Source organism: Netta rufina (genome assembly GCF_964035555.1).
Source record: "Netta rufina genome assembly, chromosome: 1".
NCBI classification, from domain to species: domain Eukaryota; kingdom Metazoa; phylum Chordata; class Aves; order Anseriformes; family Anatidae; genus Netta; species Netta rufina.
Window position 1 is genome coordinate 160580570 of NC_140123.1, and position 21612 is coordinate 160602181.

At 33.0% G+C, this 21612-nt stretch overlaps 1 protein-coding gene across 1 annotated transcript in view; it reads left to right on the top strand.

The window, feature by feature from the left end:
- CFAP54 (cilia and flagella associated protein 54) overlaps positions 1-21612 on the top strand; it is a gene marked incomplete at both ends in the record, with an annotated part of 108625 nt that overhangs the window by 63930 nt on the left and 23083 nt on the right. Inside the window, 14 exon segments of the mRNA XM_084305897.1 lie at positions 809-1003; positions 1764-1851; positions 2288-2494; positions 4066-4132; positions 6519-6701; positions 8703-8789; positions 9807-9929; positions 11322-11375; positions 12728-12932; positions 13270-13364; positions 14936-15105; positions 19464-19566; positions 20315-20453; positions 21383-21537. Of these exon segments, the coding sequence (XP_084162023.1) occupies positions 809-1003; positions 1764-1851; positions 2288-2494; positions 4066-4132; positions 6519-6701; positions 8703-8789; positions 9807-9929; positions 11322-11375; positions 12728-12932; positions 13270-13364; positions 14936-15105; positions 19464-19566; positions 20315-20453; positions 21383-21537 (1871 nt within the window).

The following is a 21612-nucleotide window of genomic DNA, read 5'->3' on the forward strand; positions in this document are numbered from 1 at the left end:
TGGTTTGTGTTGGAAGGGACCATAGAAATCATATAGTTCCAACCACCCCTGCCATGGGCAGGGACACTTCCCAATGAATCATGTTGCTCAAAATGAAGCATGTATGAAGCATATATACAGCTAAAATAGTAAAAGATTTTTTTTCCCTTCCCCTTCCCCTTCCCCTTCCCCTTCCCCTTCCCCTTCCCCTTCCCCTTCCCCTTCCCCTTCCCCTTCCCCTTCCCCTTCCCCTTCCCCTTCCCCTTCCCCTTCCCCTTCCCCTTCCCCTTCCCCTTCCCCTTCCCCTTCCCCTTCCCCTTCCCTTCCCCCCCACTCTCCCTTCCCTTCCCCTTCCCCTCACCTTTTCCCTTCCCCCTTTCCCTTTCTTTTCTAAATCAGGTTTCAGTTGTTACTGAGAATTAGAAAAAAACACAGAATATAAAATTATATATGAAACTCTTTAACTGCAAACTGTAAGCCTGATTTCTGATGATTTCTGTCTCTTGATTGGATTATATATATTTTTTTTTTTGTGTAACTGTATCACTTGTCTTTCTTAAGCCAAACCTTCAATAGTGGATTGACCGGCAGCTCTTACCAACTTATTTTCTCTAACTGGCTACATATTTTTATTTGTTTGTGCTCACCAGTGAGTTTGATTAGGAGACATGCAAACAGAGTAAGAACATAGGAAACTAGCTTAAATTAGTGCACAAAAGAATCATATATTTGTTTGAATACACCACATTTGGTGTGGAAATATTTGTGGTGCTGGTAATAATAGAATGCTTTTTTTGACCTGGTCACATAAATTGTTTTTCTGATCTAGAAAATATTGGAAGAGCAACAAGTCAAATCTCTCCAAATAGAAAGCTGGAATTTAAAGAGGGAGCTGAACTGATATTTCTACCAATACCACATGACCTTTCTCAAGAAAAATTTAATTTCTCCAGTGTGGTTGAGAGTAAACCAATACCACAGTCACAGTTTCCAGTAATTGTCTCTTCCTATGAACAAACAATTGGTAATTGTTTTTTTATTAATTTCTGTTTACAGTTAATGTGTAATGTCACTCTACCTATCTGTGCTCGCTGTTTGTTCCGGTGTTATTTCCCTCTGTCAATTATAACTGTCTGAAAAGTAGTCTCCAGAAATACACAACCTTCTCTCTTAATTCTGAAAATCTGCATTAGATCCTAAACAAGATACTAGTTGGTTCATCACGTCTACAGTTCTCTCTTCTTATGAACAAGCATTACTTCAGTTGTGTTATGCTGATTAATTCCAAATTAAAAATCTGTAATGCTTAAGGGAATCATTTTAATTCCATGACATTTTTATTTATTTATTTATTTATTTTTTCTAGGAAATAGGCCTTTCATGTTCTGTGCATCTGAGTATGAGAACCCAGTTACTTGGTGTCCGTCTTACCTTTCTAGTATGGCTTTACTCATATATTTAAAGCTCAGCCTGAGAATGTTTTCTCAGTCTGAGAAAACAATAATACAAAAATTTAACAATACAATATATAGAAATTAATTAATTAAAATTTAACAATACAAAAATTGTAAATACATAATACTCTTGTCTTTTGAGTTAGTAGGAATAAGCAATTGTACATTTGAAGGCAAAATATGCAAGCCTATTAAATCTTTCTGTGATATTCATGCACTGAATAACATGACAGTGCGTGTCTACTTTTCATGCAAAATTTGTTCAAGATTCAGTAACTAACTTAATGATGTGACAATATTTTCTCTCATTGATGAAATAATAAATAACAGGAATCCTTGAAAAAAACAACCAGAGAGACCTCAAGGTTCAGGCTTTACATGAACTTGGAAATCTTCACTTTTATGCTGGAAACAAAAGGTACACTGTTACTGGAATTTAAAAGAGCAGGGTTTCATTATTTGATTGTCATTCTTACACACTTGAACAGTTTTATAAATTCTTGTGCTGTTTTCAGGTCCATATAACTTTTCTTTCTCTCACTCTTAGCTATATTTTGACAGATTTTTCTCTGTAAATAGTTCATCTTTCTTTGCTAGCTAATTATAAGATTAAGCATCTCTATATGTTTTTAGGAAGTAATATTTATCTCCTGACAATTTAATCTTAGTAAAAGTCTGAATGAACGTGTTGAACACCAATGGTATCTTTGTGTGCTTAGAAACTGTATTTCAGTTTTTGACCTAATCAGAATTATTTATATATCAGGCAATGAAGGTAAAATGAAGCCAGTCTTATCTTTCACTTTGGAAAATGTCAGCAATATGATGAGTATGTTTTTTTTTATGTGTTACAGAGCTGCTTTTAAATATTGGTGTCAAGCCCTTGATGAAACACTCAACATTGCTGATGCTCTTAACAACTGGCAAGAGTTAGGTTTTCCAAAAAATGCTAAAGACTACTTTGCAGTTGGAAGATCTACTGATATTAGTCAGAAATTTATTTCTCAGGCAGGAATTTGGGGATGTTTACATGCAGCAGTTTTAGTGGCTAAGATAGCTCAGTAAGTACTTTTTAAAAAAAATATTTTGCATATATATATATTTATATACACATTTCTTTCAAAAGAACTACTTATCCAGAACATTAAGCAACTTGAAATTAATTTAAAACACTAAAGAGTTGCTATAGAAAAGACTCAGCAAAACAAGAGGAATTTTTCCTTTCAGGAAGAAAGTTGCTTTTTTGGCGAACAGTATTTGTTCCCTTTTCTGGCGTGCTCTTCGATCGTAATTGCAGCTGTATTTCATATGGAGAGATCATTGAAATAAAACAAAATGATAAAAAGTCATAAGCACAAGGATTTTACAGTCTTATTGATTTTCAATTGAAATATCACATCTCCCAAGTCATTGCACATATTAAATATTAATGTATCCTAAGGACAGATTTACTGCCTAAAGTACTCATTTTCTGGTGAATTACAACTAAATGAAATTTGAATTACTGTATGAAAGTCTACCATCAATAAATATTTCAGTACAGTACTGCTTGACTGCTGGTAAAGCACTAAGGATGTAATTCTAAGCTGTTTCTCAATATATCGTACACTATATAAAATGTACAAAATATAAAACTTAGAAATATCCATGCCAATTCTAAGTGACCTTAGAAACATTATACCATGAAAAGGCAGAGCTTCATCTGTGTAAACTACATTAGCTGGGAAACAGGGCCTATTAATAACACTGTAAAATATCTGTAAAGTGAAGTACCTTTGAAAGCATTAACATGGGTATTTCAGCATGAAATGACGTTGTGCAGCTCAGAATTAGCCCTCAAGAGGAAAAGGAGTGAGTTCAAGTTGATTCTAAACCACGTTTGTGCTCTTCTCATTCTGAGCTGTGGTGCAACCTAAGGTTCAGTTAGGCAAGACCCAATCCTTAGCCACTTTTAAAGGTGCTTCTGGCACATATTTGCTGCACTGTGCCTTTATTACTATTATGTCCATTCCAACTCTTCATAGGGATCTGGAGGAAGCAATCATCTCAGCTTCTTGCTGAAGCAGATCTTTTTTACTCAGACCTAACTTGGGCTGTTAGACATCCTTCCCTTTAGTTGCAGTTTCTAGAGCAATTTATTCTCAGACTGTAAGATGCAGATTAAAGGACTGAAATTGTATTAAAGATTTTGAATATTATAAATCAGAGGAATATCCTAATACCATGACGGTGAGATAGTTTGTCGGATTCATTTAATCTAGGTAGACAGCTGCCATGTGAAAGCCCATGTGCTGGATATGTTAGGCTTTATGGAAAGAAACACACTTTGAGTTTCTAGACCTGCTTTATCTTTCTAGTTTTGGATGAGATTATTTTTTGCTCTTAAATTGCCTGTTTCTCTCCCTTAACTTCAAAGGGAATCTAGACAACTCCCTTTGTCTGGGTATGCCTTAGGTCAAATGATTGCTTGGATGACATGGCAGAACACCTGTCTACAAAACAGGCAGCTGTTTTCCAATGTGGAAAACATCTAGACTGTTGGTATCATTATTATACGAGATAAAAAAAAAAAAGTTTGAATAATTTACATTGATGGACACGTTCATATTTCTTACAATCTGTTGTACTTTAGGTATATAACAACATCGAATATGAGATTAAGAACTAAACACTGCTATTTTTCTGCTATACTCTTTAAGGTACGTATACGATTTCAGTTAGAATTCACAAATGACAAATTGCTTCTAATATTTAAATCACAATAACCCTCTATTAAAATATTTCTTTTCTCACTTTGATTGACTGAAGGAAACCTGGAGATCAGAGGTAGTTGACAATTTATGCACATTAGATTAGATGTATTTATTCTGTGTTTTAACATTATTCCTGTACTAAAGCCTAAAAATTATCACTTCAATGAGAGGCGAGTCTCTGAGAAATAATGAAATACTGAAAAGTGAAGATAACTAAAATATTTGGCAGTCAAATATATTTTTCTTCTCTTGAAGTTTTCTGCTCAGGAAGAGGTGGATGGCATCAACAATAGATGGATGCTGTCATTGATCTGTACAAAGTCTTCACAGATTGTCAGAAATTTTCAATCAGTAGAATAGACTCTTTACAAAAGGATTTTTTTTGGTATTTTGTTTAGCATTGAAAATTATATTTCTAAAATATCAATTGCATAAGAAGTTTGCTCTAAAAAAATGAGGGTAGTCAAAATTATTTATTTTAATTTACAAAGAAAATAAGCCTATTAAAATTAAATTTGAAAACTTTCAGAAACAAACTATGAATGAAAAAGAAGAGTTTCAGTTTACTTCTAAAGGGAAGTTTTAAGATATCAGTACCAAATGTGATATTGGAAAAAGAACCAGTATTCTGTCAGTTAGACTCCACTGGGGTCAATACTAACTCATCCCAATGCAGTAATAGGAACTTAGTTGACTTCCAAACAAACCAGTGTCACTTTCTAATATCTTGTGCCAGCCACAATTGTGATTGTTTGACCTGTTTGGCTGCATTTAAAACCTTGTTAATTTCAGCAAAGGGAGAACAAGCTGAAGAAACAGAGGCAAAGGGGAATTTTGGTTAGCTTCTAGCTCTCTAATTGCAGGTGGTACAAACCTGAACAATTTTGATTCCTCCTTTTGACAGAAATAGTAGTAACAGTTTGTTGCAGCTGTATAAAGGTAGAAATAATTGTGACTTGACTGAAGTGGGTCTGATATTAATTGGGATAGGAGCACCTTGCAGGGTGAAAGTCTTGAAAAATGTAATCAATTACTGTCACTGAACCTTGCCAAGTTCAAGCCTATAATTTGTTCTGTGATTTGGAAAGCTCTTTTATAACCTTATTTAAATTCCACCTCTCTTATTGACTTTAGGCTTGTTAATATCTCAGATCTGAGTATGTCTAGCATATCATTGCTAATTATGATATGATAAACGCAATTGGGAAGGAATATCCTTCATATAGACAATAGGAAGACAATAGACAATGTTAGTTTTCCTCCCTTTATAAGGGAGGAATATTTAAGTTCCTTCCTTAAAGTTCACGTCCATTTTAAATTATATCACTGAAGATGCACTAGCTGACCTAGTTAAAGGCTGAACTAGCCTTTGTTAGTATGGTAGGGTCAGGTTATGTGGCAGAGAAGTAGTGGCAAGGCTTGCTGCCTACAATTTTTACATTATACATTATTTACATTTACATTATATATATTTATTTATTCAGGAGGATAACAGTACATGCTTCACTTAGTTTAGGCATTTTAGATGAAATTTCCATGTATGTACAGTTTGAAATACTGTACTCAGAATGACTTTAAATGCAATCTGTTAAAGGCTGAACTAGCCTCTAATTGGCCTTAAAGAGGCCAGAAGTCTCTCCCAGAAGTCACGATTGAGGTGATTACTCAAAAAGTATTTAAGGATTAGTAAAATCAAACTACTGCTCTTAGTTTATGGAAAAAATAACAAAATAAAATAAATAAAAATAAAAAAAAGATTATATATTTTTTGTCTACGTTTTCCTTGACTATGGAGATGCTTAAATAAATTATTAAATTCCTTCTGTGTGCTGATCAGAGGCTTTTCCTAAGAATTAATCTAAGAAATCTTTGTAAGAATCCCTAGAAATTTATTAGTAGGTTTTTTGTTTGTTTGTTTGTTTGTTTGTTTTCCCCAGTGCTTCCAGAGATTTATTTGAAATGTTTTGGCTTGGAATCTGAGAGAAATGCGATTGGCCTCTTAGGAAGATTTCACATTACCTGGGGAGTACTGGTTGATTTATGATTATTTTTCTGCACCTAGATCAGTTTCTCAGTTTTGCAGTACCATGAAATGCTGTCCATAGACTAGTTACAGCTTTTTTTTTTTTTTTTTCCTCACCATAAAGTTCACACATAAAGCAGTGATCATTTTAGTAAAAGTATTTTTCATGTGTTGTCCTGAAACAGCTGGATACTTTGTCATTAACTGAGTTTCATTTATAAGTCATTTATAAGTCTAAAGAGTCAGAGGTCTTTAGTGTTTCTTAAATGCCTACACTTCTTTTTACATGCAGTTGATTATTATTTTCAGACCCTGTTTAGAGCTTCTCTTCCACACCCCACATCTGATTGTGACTTTGCACAATATGAAATTAATATGCTCATTCCTGGAATAGATTTGTTCTCTGATCGCTACAGAGCTGATGTCTCTACTGTAGTTGCAAGTCTGAATTTCCTTATGTTCGAACTACACTGTGCAAAACAAAATTTAACAGTAAGTATTAGTTTATGATATTGTAATTATTACATTATTGTATTGGATATATTTATGACAAACCACGGAAGCTCTAGTAAAATACCTGTATGGTTAGGTTCTGTGGCACCTTGCTCACATTCTCTGATTACTCGGTATGGACTGTTTTCACAGTTGCCCTCTTACATTGATTATGTGGCCATTGCTTCCATTTAATGACTGGCCACTTCCAGTTTAATCCAACTTCTTGCAAAGATGCATATGTTGGAATAAATAGATTGAAAAACTTACTAGTATCGAAAAGGTGCAATTCTACATCTATTCCTGTTTGCAACTGTATGCTCCAACAAATTTTCTTACATCATATCAGGTAATTATTTGATATCTCTGTAAATAAACTCCTGACTTGACACAAAATTTTGCAGCAAAAGAGGTAGATAGTTTTCTACTGCTTTAATGAGAAGAAATCACTTAGGCAAAGGTCCTGCAAGTGTCAGAGGCAGTGCAAGGGAGGGGAGAAGATCATGTGGCTGGCAGCAAAAGAGTAAGGAAAGATTAGGGGGTGAAGATAGGAGAGAGGTTAGAGAGGAGGAAGCAGCAAGTTGTTACTCCTGTTTTTGTCAGTAAGCCATTTGTTTGATTGATTTCTTCTGGAACTTCAGGCTAAACGTCTGTTTTATCTCTGGTAGTTGCTTCTTTCCATCCTGCTTTACCAGAGTTCACTTTGTTACTAAGTTCTGGCTAACTGCCCTCACTATGGGAGATTGAGTGAGATCAAGGAGCAGACAGTTACCTGGAGGCAGGGACATTTAATTTGACTGTTTGCTTCACACAGCATGCACATTTTTGATTCCTTTTGCACTTGCACTAGCAGAATATAGATCTGGGCCATAGATCATGGTCAAAGCAACAACAGTTTCAGCAGGATGAGAGCTTCATTTCCACTGAATATTTAATGTGTTTGAAGGTTTTGGATGGTGGGCACTAAGAAGATTTGACACAAATCAAAATACATCAGGATTAAACTTTTATTTAAAAAAATACTTCAGAGCCTCATTTTGAAGAAGCACTTCAAACTGCATTTGGAAACTGTTTGGGTACAATTAAAATATTTGCTTGAAGCTTTTGTAATCCAAATTCTGAAGCTACTTTATGAAAAACTGAAAGTGGATTTGACAAAGAAACTAACAGTGCTGTTAGTGTTTTCCAAGCTCAGAGACATTATAAAGTGAAGAAAAATGTAAAAGCTGAACAATAATTAAAATTTGGAAGTTCTTTAAGTTTGAATAAGTAAATATATCTGTTAGAAAATAATCTGTTTTTTGTTTGTTTGTTTGTTTGTTTGTTTTTTTTTCTGAAATCTTCAATAATAATAAATACAGTGTGTGTTTGATAGAAAGTTTTATTTATTTATTTTTAACATTCATGTAGTTGTCTCTACAAAAGTATTCAATTTGAAATGAAAGTAAATTAATTTGTCAATAAGTCTCATCAGCATCCAGTTTATTTTACAACTGGTATCATTTCACTTAGACAATTACTAGACTTCATTGTGTTTATTTTTTAAAGCTCACAACATTTTATTGTTTTGTTACTTATACAGAAAAAGTTACGGAATCAAAATGCAGGCAGTTTTAGAACCCCCTGTTATCAGGATCTTTACACTCTTACAAACACACACACACAAAAAAAAAAAAACAACAGCCAAACAACCAAACCAAAAAAAAAACACAGACTTGAACCAAGAGAATAATTTTGGAGAAACTTTGCATTCTACTTTTTGTATCTGTATATAAGATAGTACTAAGGAATTAGGGGTTAGCTTTAGTCAGCTGAAGAACTTCATAAAAGGTTCATCCTTCATAGAGTGTAAGAGAAATAGTGGTGTTAATTCTGCCACGTGGAAGTGAAAGCAGTATTCCTTTATTACTAATGTATTTGTGATCTATAATGGCAAAGTACATTTCTATAATTGTAAGCTTTATGCCATTTATAACTAGATGACCTAATATTTTCCTACAGATTTTACCATTGTTCACATTATACCAATACTTTGTTTCTGAGATTTGTAAGGACCCAGCTAAATGCATTGAAGGAAGAATCTTCAAGGTAATCAAAGAACCTTTCTTTTTATCACTACATGTTGTATTTGAAATAAATGTTTTACCTCTTTGTTAAATGCAGTTGATTTAATGTTTCTTCATATATCACTACTATGAAAAGCATTGCTTTAAAGTTCAGCTGATCCTTAGTGTTTCTTAGTAACTTGTTCTATTCTACAATCTATTTTGCTAACTGCAAATATTTATATTCTTAATTTTTGTAGGATGTAGAATTATTTAGATAGTATTATTGCTGGTGTTTTACAGTGAGTGTTAAATACTTCCGTCATTTCTTTCTACTTTCCATTTAACAGATATTAACATTAAAGATATGATTATTAAAGATTTTTCCGTATTTAGATCCGTACTCATTACTTGATATTTTTTATCTTCTTCCACTGTGCAAAACATAATCTATTTGTTCATAATGTTCACTTCCAGATCTGTTGTCAGCATCCTGGTGAAACCACGTTGTCAGACTTCTGGAACAGACTTTTATCATTTCACTAGTGTTTTCACTTTTTTTCTTATCTTTCATAATCCCTTTTTGTTTTCTTTTTCAAAAGAATCTAACTTGTAGTAAGAGTTGAAGTATTACTGGTTTTAGATATTTCCAGGAAATGCTGATATGGATTAGGAAGAATATCTGAGTGGCATGCGACTAAGATGAGCAACATCTGTGAAACTGATTTTGATAAGGGGGCTGATCTTGGACTGTCACTCAGAGTTCTAACCAGATGAATTAAGATCTTTTCCTCTGTCAGGAGCATGTTTCTGAAGAATGTGGTGGGTTGTTCTTTTACCCTCCTCATTTGTTTAAAGACTCATCTTTAAGATTTCACTTACTCAGTAAAAAATGTAAAAATTTCTTTCCATTGAAGAACATTTTCCATCCATGTACTATTCCAGTAGCCAAATCTACTTGAAAATTACCTTTAAATATACTATATTTTGAGCAAAAAATTAACTTTTTTGTTGTTTGTTTGTTTGTTTTAAACCAAAGTCTCTGTTATTTTTTTCACAGATCAAAGTACTTACAGATATAGGATTTTTTACAGAGGCCTTTCATGAACTGTCTTTGCTTAACTGTGGAGAAAGAATTCCATGGAAAATACCAGCAGGGTACAGAAAGACTGAACAAATAAAGGTAAACACCAATAAAGTATAATTTGACTGAACCATAACACTCAGTTCTCTTCACGCAACTGCAAATACTCCGAATCTGCAAGTCATTACACATTCTCAAAAACATCCTAAATGTTACAAAAGTAAAATATTAAAATGTAAAATATTAAAAATGAATATATTAAAAAATAAAATGAAAATATTTAGCAAACAATCTGATTTTTTAACTCGCCAGTGTCACTTTCCTACTAACTTCAGGGGAAGATAAAAACCTGAAATCTAATGCTTTTCCTTATAGTACAAGCTTCATTACATTTTCACAAAGTTGAGCCTTAATGAGTTAGCATCCTCACTGGGGAGGTGATTCTACAATCTCTCTCTTTATGGGTACATTAAGGAATGCATTTAATCCTTACCGATGTTAGTGAGGTCAAAATACATCTTTAAGTCTTTTTCTGAATTTGAGTATTGTCTGAAGAGCTCATAGAGTTAGGATGAGGTCTGGTCAATTTTGTCACGTGATTTAATGAATCCCACCTAATGGGGTTCACAGATGAATGTTTGGGTAAACAGCAGAGAAGGTTCACCATTTGGACTTTGGCTAAGGTGAGACACAAATAGAAGATGTGTGCTTGCTGGACTTTTCTACAGCTCTCAGAATGAGGAGAAGGACCCACTTTCCAGGGAATGACAGAGATGGTATAGGGTTACATGTGTCATTGGAGTTAATAAAAGAATTAATAAAAAATAGAATACCACTGACAGTTATGTGCAGAGCTCTCAGTTAGGATGAAGACTGGAAATGATCTTTAAGTCTACCTTTTCTTTCCTCTCAGTAGACAGATTTGTCTCCTGGTGGAAAGGTAAAGGGTTTTTGAGCAGGTATTGGAATTAGGGTTAGGGTTCAGAAAATTGAAGCACATATAACCCAAAGAATATCTGTTTTTATAGCCCTCAAGGGAATGTTGAAGTCTCAAGTTCATTTTGACCTGTAGTGTTTTCTTTCATTCCATTCACAGTTCTGTGTGCTGCTGAATAGCAGTGGAGGCACGTGCTAAGTCTGGAGTTAGGTTTAGGACTCAGAAGTGTAAAGAACATGAAACACAACTGGTAGTTGGTGGCTGTAGAGTTCCTAGAATTTGGAAGAGGATTTTTTTTGGTTAACTCCTCTGCCTTTTTCTTAGCTTGATTCAAATTGAAGAGTCATGGTGAATGGCATAGGAGTTGCAGGGATAGATCTGGGTCTAAGGTTATTGTTCAGAAATGTAAAGCCCATAGAAGCCAAGTAATTGCTGGTATTTTCAGAGCCCTCAAAGTATTGTTGGAAATGCACTATGCTTTTCTACTGCTCTGCTAACTTGCTTATTTTATACTCATATTAAGCACTTTTTTTTTTTTTTGTCCATTTTTACAGGCCTTACAGAGATTTGACTCCTCAAAATCTCTCTTGACTGTTACAAATTTACAGGTAAAAAAATAATCTTGAATATACTAAAATTTGCATTCTATACATAAAGGTTTATTTCACTGGCATCAGTTAGAGATTATTTGGTTCAGAAAATAAATCTTATTAGCAAAAAGCAGTAAATAGAAAACATTATTCTCAACAGTTTATCATTTCATAAAATTTAATTGTTATGACTGACCTCTTAAGGGAGAGGCAACTTTCATTATCGCCTTTTTTCAGACGGGAATGGTATTTGTACAAATCTGTGCCTTGTCTGTGCAAAGCATACTGGTAGAATTATTGATGTTTCATCGTGATATGTAGTTTCTGTTTTTCATTCTGCTAAAATACCAAGAGCATCAGTCATCTGGCCTTTTAATTTCTATCAGAGCTGTCTTTGTAGGTTTGTTCTAACTCAGATTGGGGCTGAAGTCCATTTTTGAAAAAAAAAAAAAAAAAAAAAAAGAAAGGAGGTGAATCTGTAAACCAGTTAATCAATAGTAATTTCTCTTTTTAATTAAAATTACATGTTCATCCAGATTTTTTTTTTTTTTCATTTTAATTGTTTTCTTTCACTTGTTTGTCACAGATCCATTGAGCCCATAGAGGTAAATGTTAGCAGAATGAGGAAAAGAAGCTGTACCATAAAGACAAACTGTTGAAGTAGAAAAAAAAAAAAAAACACTTTTCCCTTCCACTTTCATCCCTTTTATTTACAGTATGGTTGTGTTTCCTACAACAGTTGATATTAGAAGACAGAAATGAGATGTCTATTTTGACAGCTTTTGATTTCACTTGTTTCAGATTTATTTTGTGAAGTTGTGCTTTATTTCGAAGTTTTGATGTGAACACTTCAAATTCTGTATGGAGTTCTTATTTGTCCCCTCATGATTTTGCAAAGCTGTATAGACTTTCAGCTTCTAAATTTATTAATCTTAAGTGAGAATAGTAAACTCAAGATAAAGGAAGGATGTTGTAATGAATAACATTTTTTTTTTCCTTGCCTCATCTTTCTAGTTAGGGTCAACTGTAGCAGCAGAGCTTCCTTTGAGTTACAATTTATGAACTGCACATTTACCTCCATATTTTTTGCTTTACCCTAGCTAAAAGAGCACTATGAACAATGTAGAAAACAAGAACTCACATAGAGGAAGGTGAGAATGCACCTTCTATGGGAAAATGGATCATTGCACCTGTAGCAAGTGCTGCTGGGGAGTGAATTAAGTTTGGGAAGGAAAACATCAACTAATGACTAAGATCATATTACTAATATTACTCATGTTAATTGTTGATAAACATAGAAGCAGAATGTGCCCTCAACAAAGTGTAAGATATGTCATTTCAAATAGTACTAGTTATTAACTTTCTTGTAGGTACTGGAAGACATATTTAATTGGAGTCTGTCTTTAACAATGCTGCCACTGTGCAACCAACAAATTATGAATAAATTAACCTTAGCCAAAATGCATTTCATCATTTGCCTATCTGACACAATAAATACTATACCTGAAAAAGTGGAAAAACACATCTATTCTGCTGATAACGAGCCAAGTGGAGTTAAAGCCTCAAATGTAAAAGGTAATTATAAGGGTGGTGGAAAAGTGGATGTATTCTGCAACTTTTCAAGCATAGTTTTTTTCACTTTTAATAACTGCATATGCATTAAACTGTCATATTTTAAAAAATATTCAGATTAGATGTTGCTGAACATATCAGTCTTTTTTTGAAATATTAAACTATAAGATTTTTCCAGGCATTTTAGCCAATATAGCTAATATTATTACAGCTGCGTTCCAGTTTTGCTGACTTATTTTGTTATTGAAATAGAGAAAAAAAGGGCATATTCTTCAAATTTCTGAAAATGCTTTGATTCTGCTTCTGTTATCTGAAATTTCATTTGAAATGCATTTGACAGTTAATGCTGATAAGACTTCAAGACAACAGGAACAAAGAAGCACAATGGTGCAGCTCGTTGACTGTAAAGATGAATTAAATATGGCCATGCTGAAGGTAATTTTGTTTCTTAGGAAAAAAAGCTTTAAAAACTTCAGATTGTTCCAAAAACTTTGATAATGTTTTCAATGTAACAGAAATTATGATGGTAAAATGACATGAATAAAGGGACTAGAATTTTCTGTTCCTAATCTGATTCTAATCTTATTAGTCACACATGAAGTCTTTGTGGTTCAGTGTACTTTTTCAAATATGTGTAGTGGTTACAGGCTAGTTTATTCTGTATAAATGTCCATATTGTCACAATCAGATTTTAGTATGACTGTTTCAGCAACAAGAATAGAGACTGAATGGGATTTCAAGGCTAAAATCATCTCCTTTCAGAGGTGGCTGTTGTAGACACTCTGATGGGACAGTATGCTCTACACTCTGATGGTACAGTATGCTCTACAAATAAATGCAAAGGAATTCATATGTGAAATATCTCAAATTTTTTATCCTGCTCTCTCTTTTAATTTATTTTAGAGAAAAATACCACAGGTTCTTAGTTAGTCAGTTTGTTTGTTTGTAAATTGTAAACTTCATGCTTGTCAGTTTCACATAATGAAAAGCCAAGAACTGAGGGCTGACATATTCTTCCGTCAGAGGCGCCTTCCACTTCAGAAGTATTTACTTTTGGCCTTTGTAACAAACTGAATACTGTATTAAATATATCTGGTGAAATGGTGAATGGTTTTGAATGGCAATTGCTACATACCATGGACTAGAAACTTAAAAGTTTTGGTGTAGCTTGAAAATAGCATCTACAGAATAACTACAATAGAACTGTTAAATTAATTTGAATCAAGCTCATTTAAGGGCAATACTATATTTCTTACACTTCTGATTTTTCTTCAACCATTCTATTTATTTGTTTTTGGTTTTGTTTTTTTTTTTTTATTTTTTATTTTTTATTTTTTATTTTTTTTACAATAGAACTCAGAATTCACTGAGCAAACTGGCAAAAGAAAGATATTGGATGATACAAACTTTTGAATTCTTTCTGAATTCTGCTGAAAGTTTGATAACTGATCTTTTACATAAAATTAACTTCATTTTAGACTTGGCTTTTGCAGTTTCTTACAGATCTGTTTGCCAGAATGAGCATAAATTACAGTTGAAATTTCAGGATAAATTCTACTCTCAAAGATCTGTCAGATTACAGATAGAAATGAACGCAATACTTCTTGCAACATGTTTAATATTGTATTTTAATATTGTATTTTATTGTATAAAATTCTAAAAGTACAGTATAAAATTATCAAGGATAGCTGTAAGATAATGATAGGAATGAAAAATTGTCAAGCCCATAAAATATTATCTTATGATATACGGTGTAGTTGAACATAAATTACAATAGTACAGGCATAGTTAAGATGTTCCTAGTTTCAGCAAATTGAATCTGTAAACATGCAAAATCAAAATTAGAAATCCCAGCTACTTAAAGAAAAGGTACACTGTATTAAAGTTGGTTTGTTCTAGGATGTAGTGGTAGTAGATTATAATGGAAGAGAATACCTTTTCTCTCCCTCTTTTCCTCTCTCTCCCTCTCTTTCCTTTTCAATTTTCAATGCTGTGTTTTTCTCTAGGGAATTTTACTGACAGAAGCTGAAGAAAGTCTTAACCATCTTGTGCAGAACATACAGGACAAATATGATGGGGAGATATCCCAGTGTTCTGTTGAAGATATAGAGGTTCTTATTGAGGCCAAACTTCAGCTTGCTGCTATTTTTCAACAACGGCATCAGGCAGCATTCAGGTAAGTAAAATTATGAACAACCTTATGTTGTACAGCTTTGACTATGGAAAATTAAAAAATAAATCTAGCAATATCTTTGAATCCTTTATGTCTACAAAGTTACATAAATATTCTAAATCTTAGCAACGAAACATAACAAGCCCATTGAAGTATCCACAAACATTAATTTATCCTAGTGTTTCCTTTTTTTATTATTACTTTATTTTACTTTTTAAAAGGTCATGAGTTATTGGCCTGTGATTTCACTGTGTAGTGTTTTTGTCATACAGTTTTATAAAAAATCAAAGAAAAGCTGCAATGTTTAGTTTTTGTTAAAGTCTGGATCTGTTAGGTCATGCAATTTTTATGAATTTAAAGTGTTTAGCAGGCCACTGAACTTGATATTTCTTTATTTCTGAATTCTACTATATTCTTAAAAGAACTACATTACTGTCCTAAAAGAACATTTCCTCCTAAAAGAACATTTCCTCCTTATATAGTTAATGCTGTCAGATTAAAATGTTAAAATGTTAATGTTATAATAAATTTGATTAAAAATCATTGATGTAACCTTCAGGTATTAATTGAATTGTTAGGGATACGATGTAAAATACTGCTGTATTTACATGGTCTGCCAGATATTTTCTCCAAATTACCATTTTGAAATTCTGTGATTTTTTGAGATTCTCATCTATTTTGTAGAATTCCAATAAACTACAGTTATGCTGTTCTTTGAATACATGGGGCACACAGAAATGTATTAACAACTTAGATGTTGAAAAATAAATGTCTTCTGCTACATCAAAGGCAAACTGTTTTCCTTCTCCCAACTATCCTAGGCAAATAAACAGCTCCAAATCAGATAGCCTTTAAATAACAGTCCCTTTTCACTTCTATGCTACCGCAATTTAAAAAAAATTAATAAGGACAGGAACATCACAGTGCTGGATAGAATACTGAAAGGAAAACAATGAAAGAGTACTGCACCATGATCCTTCACCTGAGTTTTCTTTATATTATTTTAAAATCTAGAAGTTTCCCAAAAGTTCATATATCTGGACTATAATAATTTATATCGAAGTAAGAACTTTTAGGCTATTCATAGACATTTCTTGTAATGAAATATTTATCTATTCAGTGCTTTTCAAATTAGATTAGTTTGCCATAAATTTGAGAAAATTGAAAAAGAGAAAACAACAAATCCCTGGACAGTGGTCTCATTGTGTTTTAAGTACCATGTGGATTTTATACAATTTTTGTATTAGCAACTAAGGACCAGTACACAGAATTTTATGCAACATCATGTGAATAAGCCTGTGTTAGCTTGATACTAGGGTTGGTAAAATCTGTGTTAGTAGAGTACCAACCCAAACTCATTCACCGTGCTAAACTTGTTCCAGTATGCAAACCATTTTCAGTGCAGGACCCTTCATTTTGACATGTAGTTGTATCCTAGGGTGTAGTTTCTCTCTAGGTTTATAACTTGTCTCAAATTGAAGAACCTTTTCTACATTATCAGGGGTTTCAATGGATTTGAATAATTTTGTGTATCATTTTTTGTTCAATGGGCCATATATATTGATGACGGTCAGAAAACAGAAAAAAAAAACACACTACAACAACAAAAAGACAGCCCACAGACAAAACTTTTTTTTTTTTTTTTTTTTTTTCACTCCCTATTTTACAATTTTATTGCACTGCCTTCCATGGAAACTGCTGATCTATCTACCTCAGATACAAATGAAACATTTCTCCGGACAGCTGAATGTTTCCTGCCTGCCAGCCTAGAAATCAAACTTTGCATGATATTACAGAAATTCATCATTTTTTTCCTTTGGCAAAGTGACTTAGTGGTGAAATTGTTATAGTCAGCTGCACTTTCCTATTTTGATCGTCTTGCCACTTTCTGATTTGGCTGATAAAACGATGTGTATTTTGTCAAGGGAAATATATAGACACATCACTCTTGTTGACAGCGAAAGACGGCCACAAAAATTTCATCAAGGGAAAATTCTACATTACAGCCTCTGTCTTGCAAAAAAAATTTAATACCTCAGAATAACTTTATTTATAGGAATAATTACACTGATTTCAAGGAGAATATCTGCACAGTATCTTCCCTAACTATTTGAGGTTTCTAATTATCTAAATATGTACTCATCTGCTTATGTGTGTAAGTAACTAATTAAAACAATATGTATATGAACCCTTGGGCTTGTGGTCTACATTTTAATGGTGAAATTTATAGATAAGCACGTAGATAAAAATGGCCAAGTTTTCAGAATGTCAGTTAACTGGAGGTTGTGGTGCCCAGAAAGTTAGGTTAATATTTCTTAAAACCCTGTATATACTCTTGGGTACTGCGCTTTCTTCATTTTATTTGAGAAATGTTAGCCATAGCATCTCAAACAGCATTTTGAAAAATGTCAGATTTTGCTGTAATTTTAACTTTGATACCTAGTTTCAGGGGAAAACTCTTCTTAATAAAAAGAAAGAAAAGCATTTGGGATATTTCATTGCAATATCCTTAGTGTCTGTTTTGCTTTTATAAGCAAATTTTGTTTCATCTTTTCCTTTGTTAGAGAGAAGGTTGTCATCAAATTCAACATTGATTTATTCTAGTTTCACTTTGTTGAATAAAACTGGGGTAAACGGATGATGAAGGAGATTCATAAGTATTGAATTCTGAGAGCTGAAAGGCAAGATATTAACAGTTTTGGTTCTCACTGTTACTTTGGGGTCTATTTGTACTGAATTGATGTAATCCATCCAGTTCTGCATCACAAAAACAACAAGAAGGATAGAATCAGAAGGACTTTAACTACCCTCTTATCTCTGGAGGTTATTCATCAGATGTCAGATGTAAGTTGCCAGAATAATGTGAATAATTTCAGAGTAGTGCAACTCTTGTTCTTACTTCTTTGTGAATGAATCAAGAACTTTGCCTTTAAAACAATTAATCTAGCACTTCTCACTTCTCAAAAGTGGTATATTCAAACAGAGCCTGAATCCATCTTGCACTAAAAGCTCTTTATACTAGTCTGGCAGTGTAAGAAGGCTGTAAGGCATTCATAAATTATTATTTCATTTGCTTCACAGCAGCCAGTCTCTCTATAAAGAGGATTTCCGTATGTAAAACCTCTCTATTTAAAAAGACTTCAAGATAATTTGAATTTTTGTTATACAATTAACTTGCTGAAAAATATCTGAGGTGAGCTAGGGATACTCTCAAGTGCTTTTGCATCATTAGGAAAATACCTTTCAGTGGGTAAAGAAAAAGTAGTACTTCAAAGTGAACAAACTAAAAATGTTTTAGAGAAGAGCTAGGAAAGTAGATATTTACAAATGTAGGGGAAAATGTACAATTAGAGACAGAAAACTAATACCATGAGACTTTTTTTTTTTCACTTCTCAGAATATTTGGACCAACAAATTCTTTGTGCAACAAATCCTGTTGTTAAAAAAAATCTCAGTATGTTGGTTTTGCAAGTGTCTGAATATACTTGTGTTCATCAAGTCTACTGTTATAGCCATCCATTTTTGTAGATGTCATGGAAATTGAACAGTGTTTCTGAAAGCTTTAAAAAGAAAGCATGAAAAAAGAAAAGAAAAGAAAAAAGCATAGTAATTAATATTTTAAGAAATCTGACAATATTTTGGAATCCCAAGTCACAATTTTTGGAAACGTGGTGTTCAGTTGATTGCTCCACCAGTTCTAATAGTGTCTGTATCATTCTAGATGCTGTTCAGAGTGAAGTCCAGAAAAGGATTTGTGATGGGGCTGGGGTGGGGGATGAGACTAAATATCATGTGATTGCTTACTGGCAAGGTTATGCGAAGATGGCACCTGGTTCAAGTTTTGACTGATGGTGTTTACTAAAATCCTGTGATTATTTGGTCATGGGGATTTAACAGAATGAATAACGTATAGTCTGGAAAGGATTTACGGAAGAAAGTGGTTTTGTAGGTCTTTAGTTGTTGTTGAAATACTGAACTCTCCCAGTATATTTTGTCATTTTCAGTATTTTTACATCTTTTAATTTCTAAAAGCCCATTCCTGAAGGAAGACGTGTAACTGACAATTAGGGTGGAGTTCTGCTTTGATTGCTCCAACTGAAGATTGTATTTTCTTGGCTTACTCATTAGTATCAGGTTATATCTGGCAAAAACATTTCTCTTACTGCTGTTTTCTTACTTTCATACTGCAATACCTACAAATTCAGAATATGCTCTTAGTGCAAGTTATTACAATGAAGCAAAAATTGATAGCTGCTTATAGACATTTCTCATATAGTCAGAAGTGAAGTATCTGTTATAATGGAAGCATATAATAGTGAGTATAATTAGCGCTGTTTTAATAATACTGTTCTGTATCACAGTGTTGCTTTGGCTTTCACTGCAATTCGACTTCTTCAAGATGCAGACATTTTTAGGATGAAACCAACGGATTTTCAAGAAAAAAAGAATGTAAGGATGTGTTTTGTATGCATGGATATACGATTTACATGACTTTTTTAGTATATGAAGTCTTGTGCTAACCGTTAAGAGACTTTCAGAAAGTTAGAACATAGCAATCATCTGTATTACATGGTTGCCATTAAACTGGGGAGAAAATGATATATGACATGTTTCATGTCATGTATCAGTACTCCCAGTACTATACATCAGTATTTGTTTCTAATTACTAGAAAAACTAGGAACAAGAGAACAAAACCTATAAATTTATTTCTAATCTCTGTTTAAGTTAACAGAACTTGATATTATTGACCCTGCTCTACAACCACAATGGACCATTCCATTCCTTAGAGTTTTGAGCAATGTTCCTGTTTGAGATGAAAGAAGTCCAAACTCTTAGAATTATTCTCCATGAGCTGTTCATCACATGGTGCTTCAGCTTATCTTGTGTTTTTCATGTACATATAATTAATGGACTCTCCCATTAAAGCTGGCTTAATTTGATCATGTTTCAAATTTTCTATAGATTTTAAGTTAAATAATATATGGGGCTCTTTTATGAAAAACAAAGAAGCAAGCAAACAAACCAACAAACAAAAACCACAACACAACATATCTACCATTCAAATACATATGTTGTTATGATTATCTTATTATTTGTAATATGTTTGTACTAACTTCATTTATTTTAGAATGCATACTATTCTGTTGCTTTGTATGTATTGAAGTAGTTGACTCCCAAAGTAACATTTCTCTTGCTTTTGGAAATTATTAGGAGTTTTGTGCTCAAGATGGTCAACTGCCTCACAGTACAATTGCACAAGATCATATGAGTATGCATCTGTGGCTAAGGTGTCGTAAAATGTTAGTGACTGCACTAGTAACACAGATACACGGCATTGGTTATATGGAAGGTATTACCCTTTTTCGGTTTATGCTTTTAGAGTATAACGGGCAGAGTAAATTCTTATTCATAAATAAAAACATTAACATTGATTACTGTGCAATTATTTGCATTAAATTCATTCAGTGCAGTAAGGAAGATGTATTTCTGCGTATAATCTCTCCCTAGAGTACATAAAAACAAAACATTACATTAATGTTTAATGGTCATAATCTTTTGACAATCATTTGTGCAGTAAAAAGTTTCAAATGTAATCAGTGTAATTAAATTAAATAGGTATACTTGTTTAAAGAAACAAAGCAAAACAAAACACACTTGCAACATACCACTAGTTTAAAAAATGTAAAAGTTTTATTTTTTCACTTTTTATATCACCTATAAATGAAAACATTATTTTCCAGATTATTTTACTTCTAAGGATTTAAGTGAGATACTACAAAGTACATTTACTGAAGTTTGATGATAGAAAAAAAAAAAGTTTTTCCTACTTAGTTCTATAAACAATATAAACTCTGAAACTCACTCAAGTATCAAAATCATGGTCTAGGTCAGTAACAAAACTTTTATATGAATCTCTTCTGGATAATTCCTGTAAAGGCTGTTGCTATTTTGCAATGCTAAGATCAGATTTTTGAATGTGACATTTGCTCTGCAAAATCTGCAAAATTAATTATGCTGGTGGCTAACATACAAATAATGCATTTGGATGAATTTAAAGAATGTACAACTTAAACACTCTTTAGTTTTTCTTTCTTCTGAGAGCAAATTTGGCAAAGAATTGGTGAAATGATACTGTGGAATCTGTATTGTCAGATTTCCTGTAACTTTCTAGTGGTTTTCTAATATAATAATAATAATAAGAATTTTCTAAGAATGGAATAAGTTACTGTGAAGTCTTTTCTATTGTAGTTTTACTAATCATGTATTTCCTTCTTTTAGAAAATTATGTGGCTGAACGCAGAAGTGTGATAAAAGAAGTAATAATAGAGGCGGAAGCCTTTGGTGATATTGAGACTCAAGCTGAAATGATGGTGCAAGCTGCTATTCTTGACCTTCAAGAAAGATGTCCCATGGCAGGCATTAAACTTTTGCAGGTTTGAGCATAAAGGAGAGACTGTTGGCTTTTCTTTGATGCTTTTTTTTTTTTTTTTTTTTTTTTTGTGGAGTCA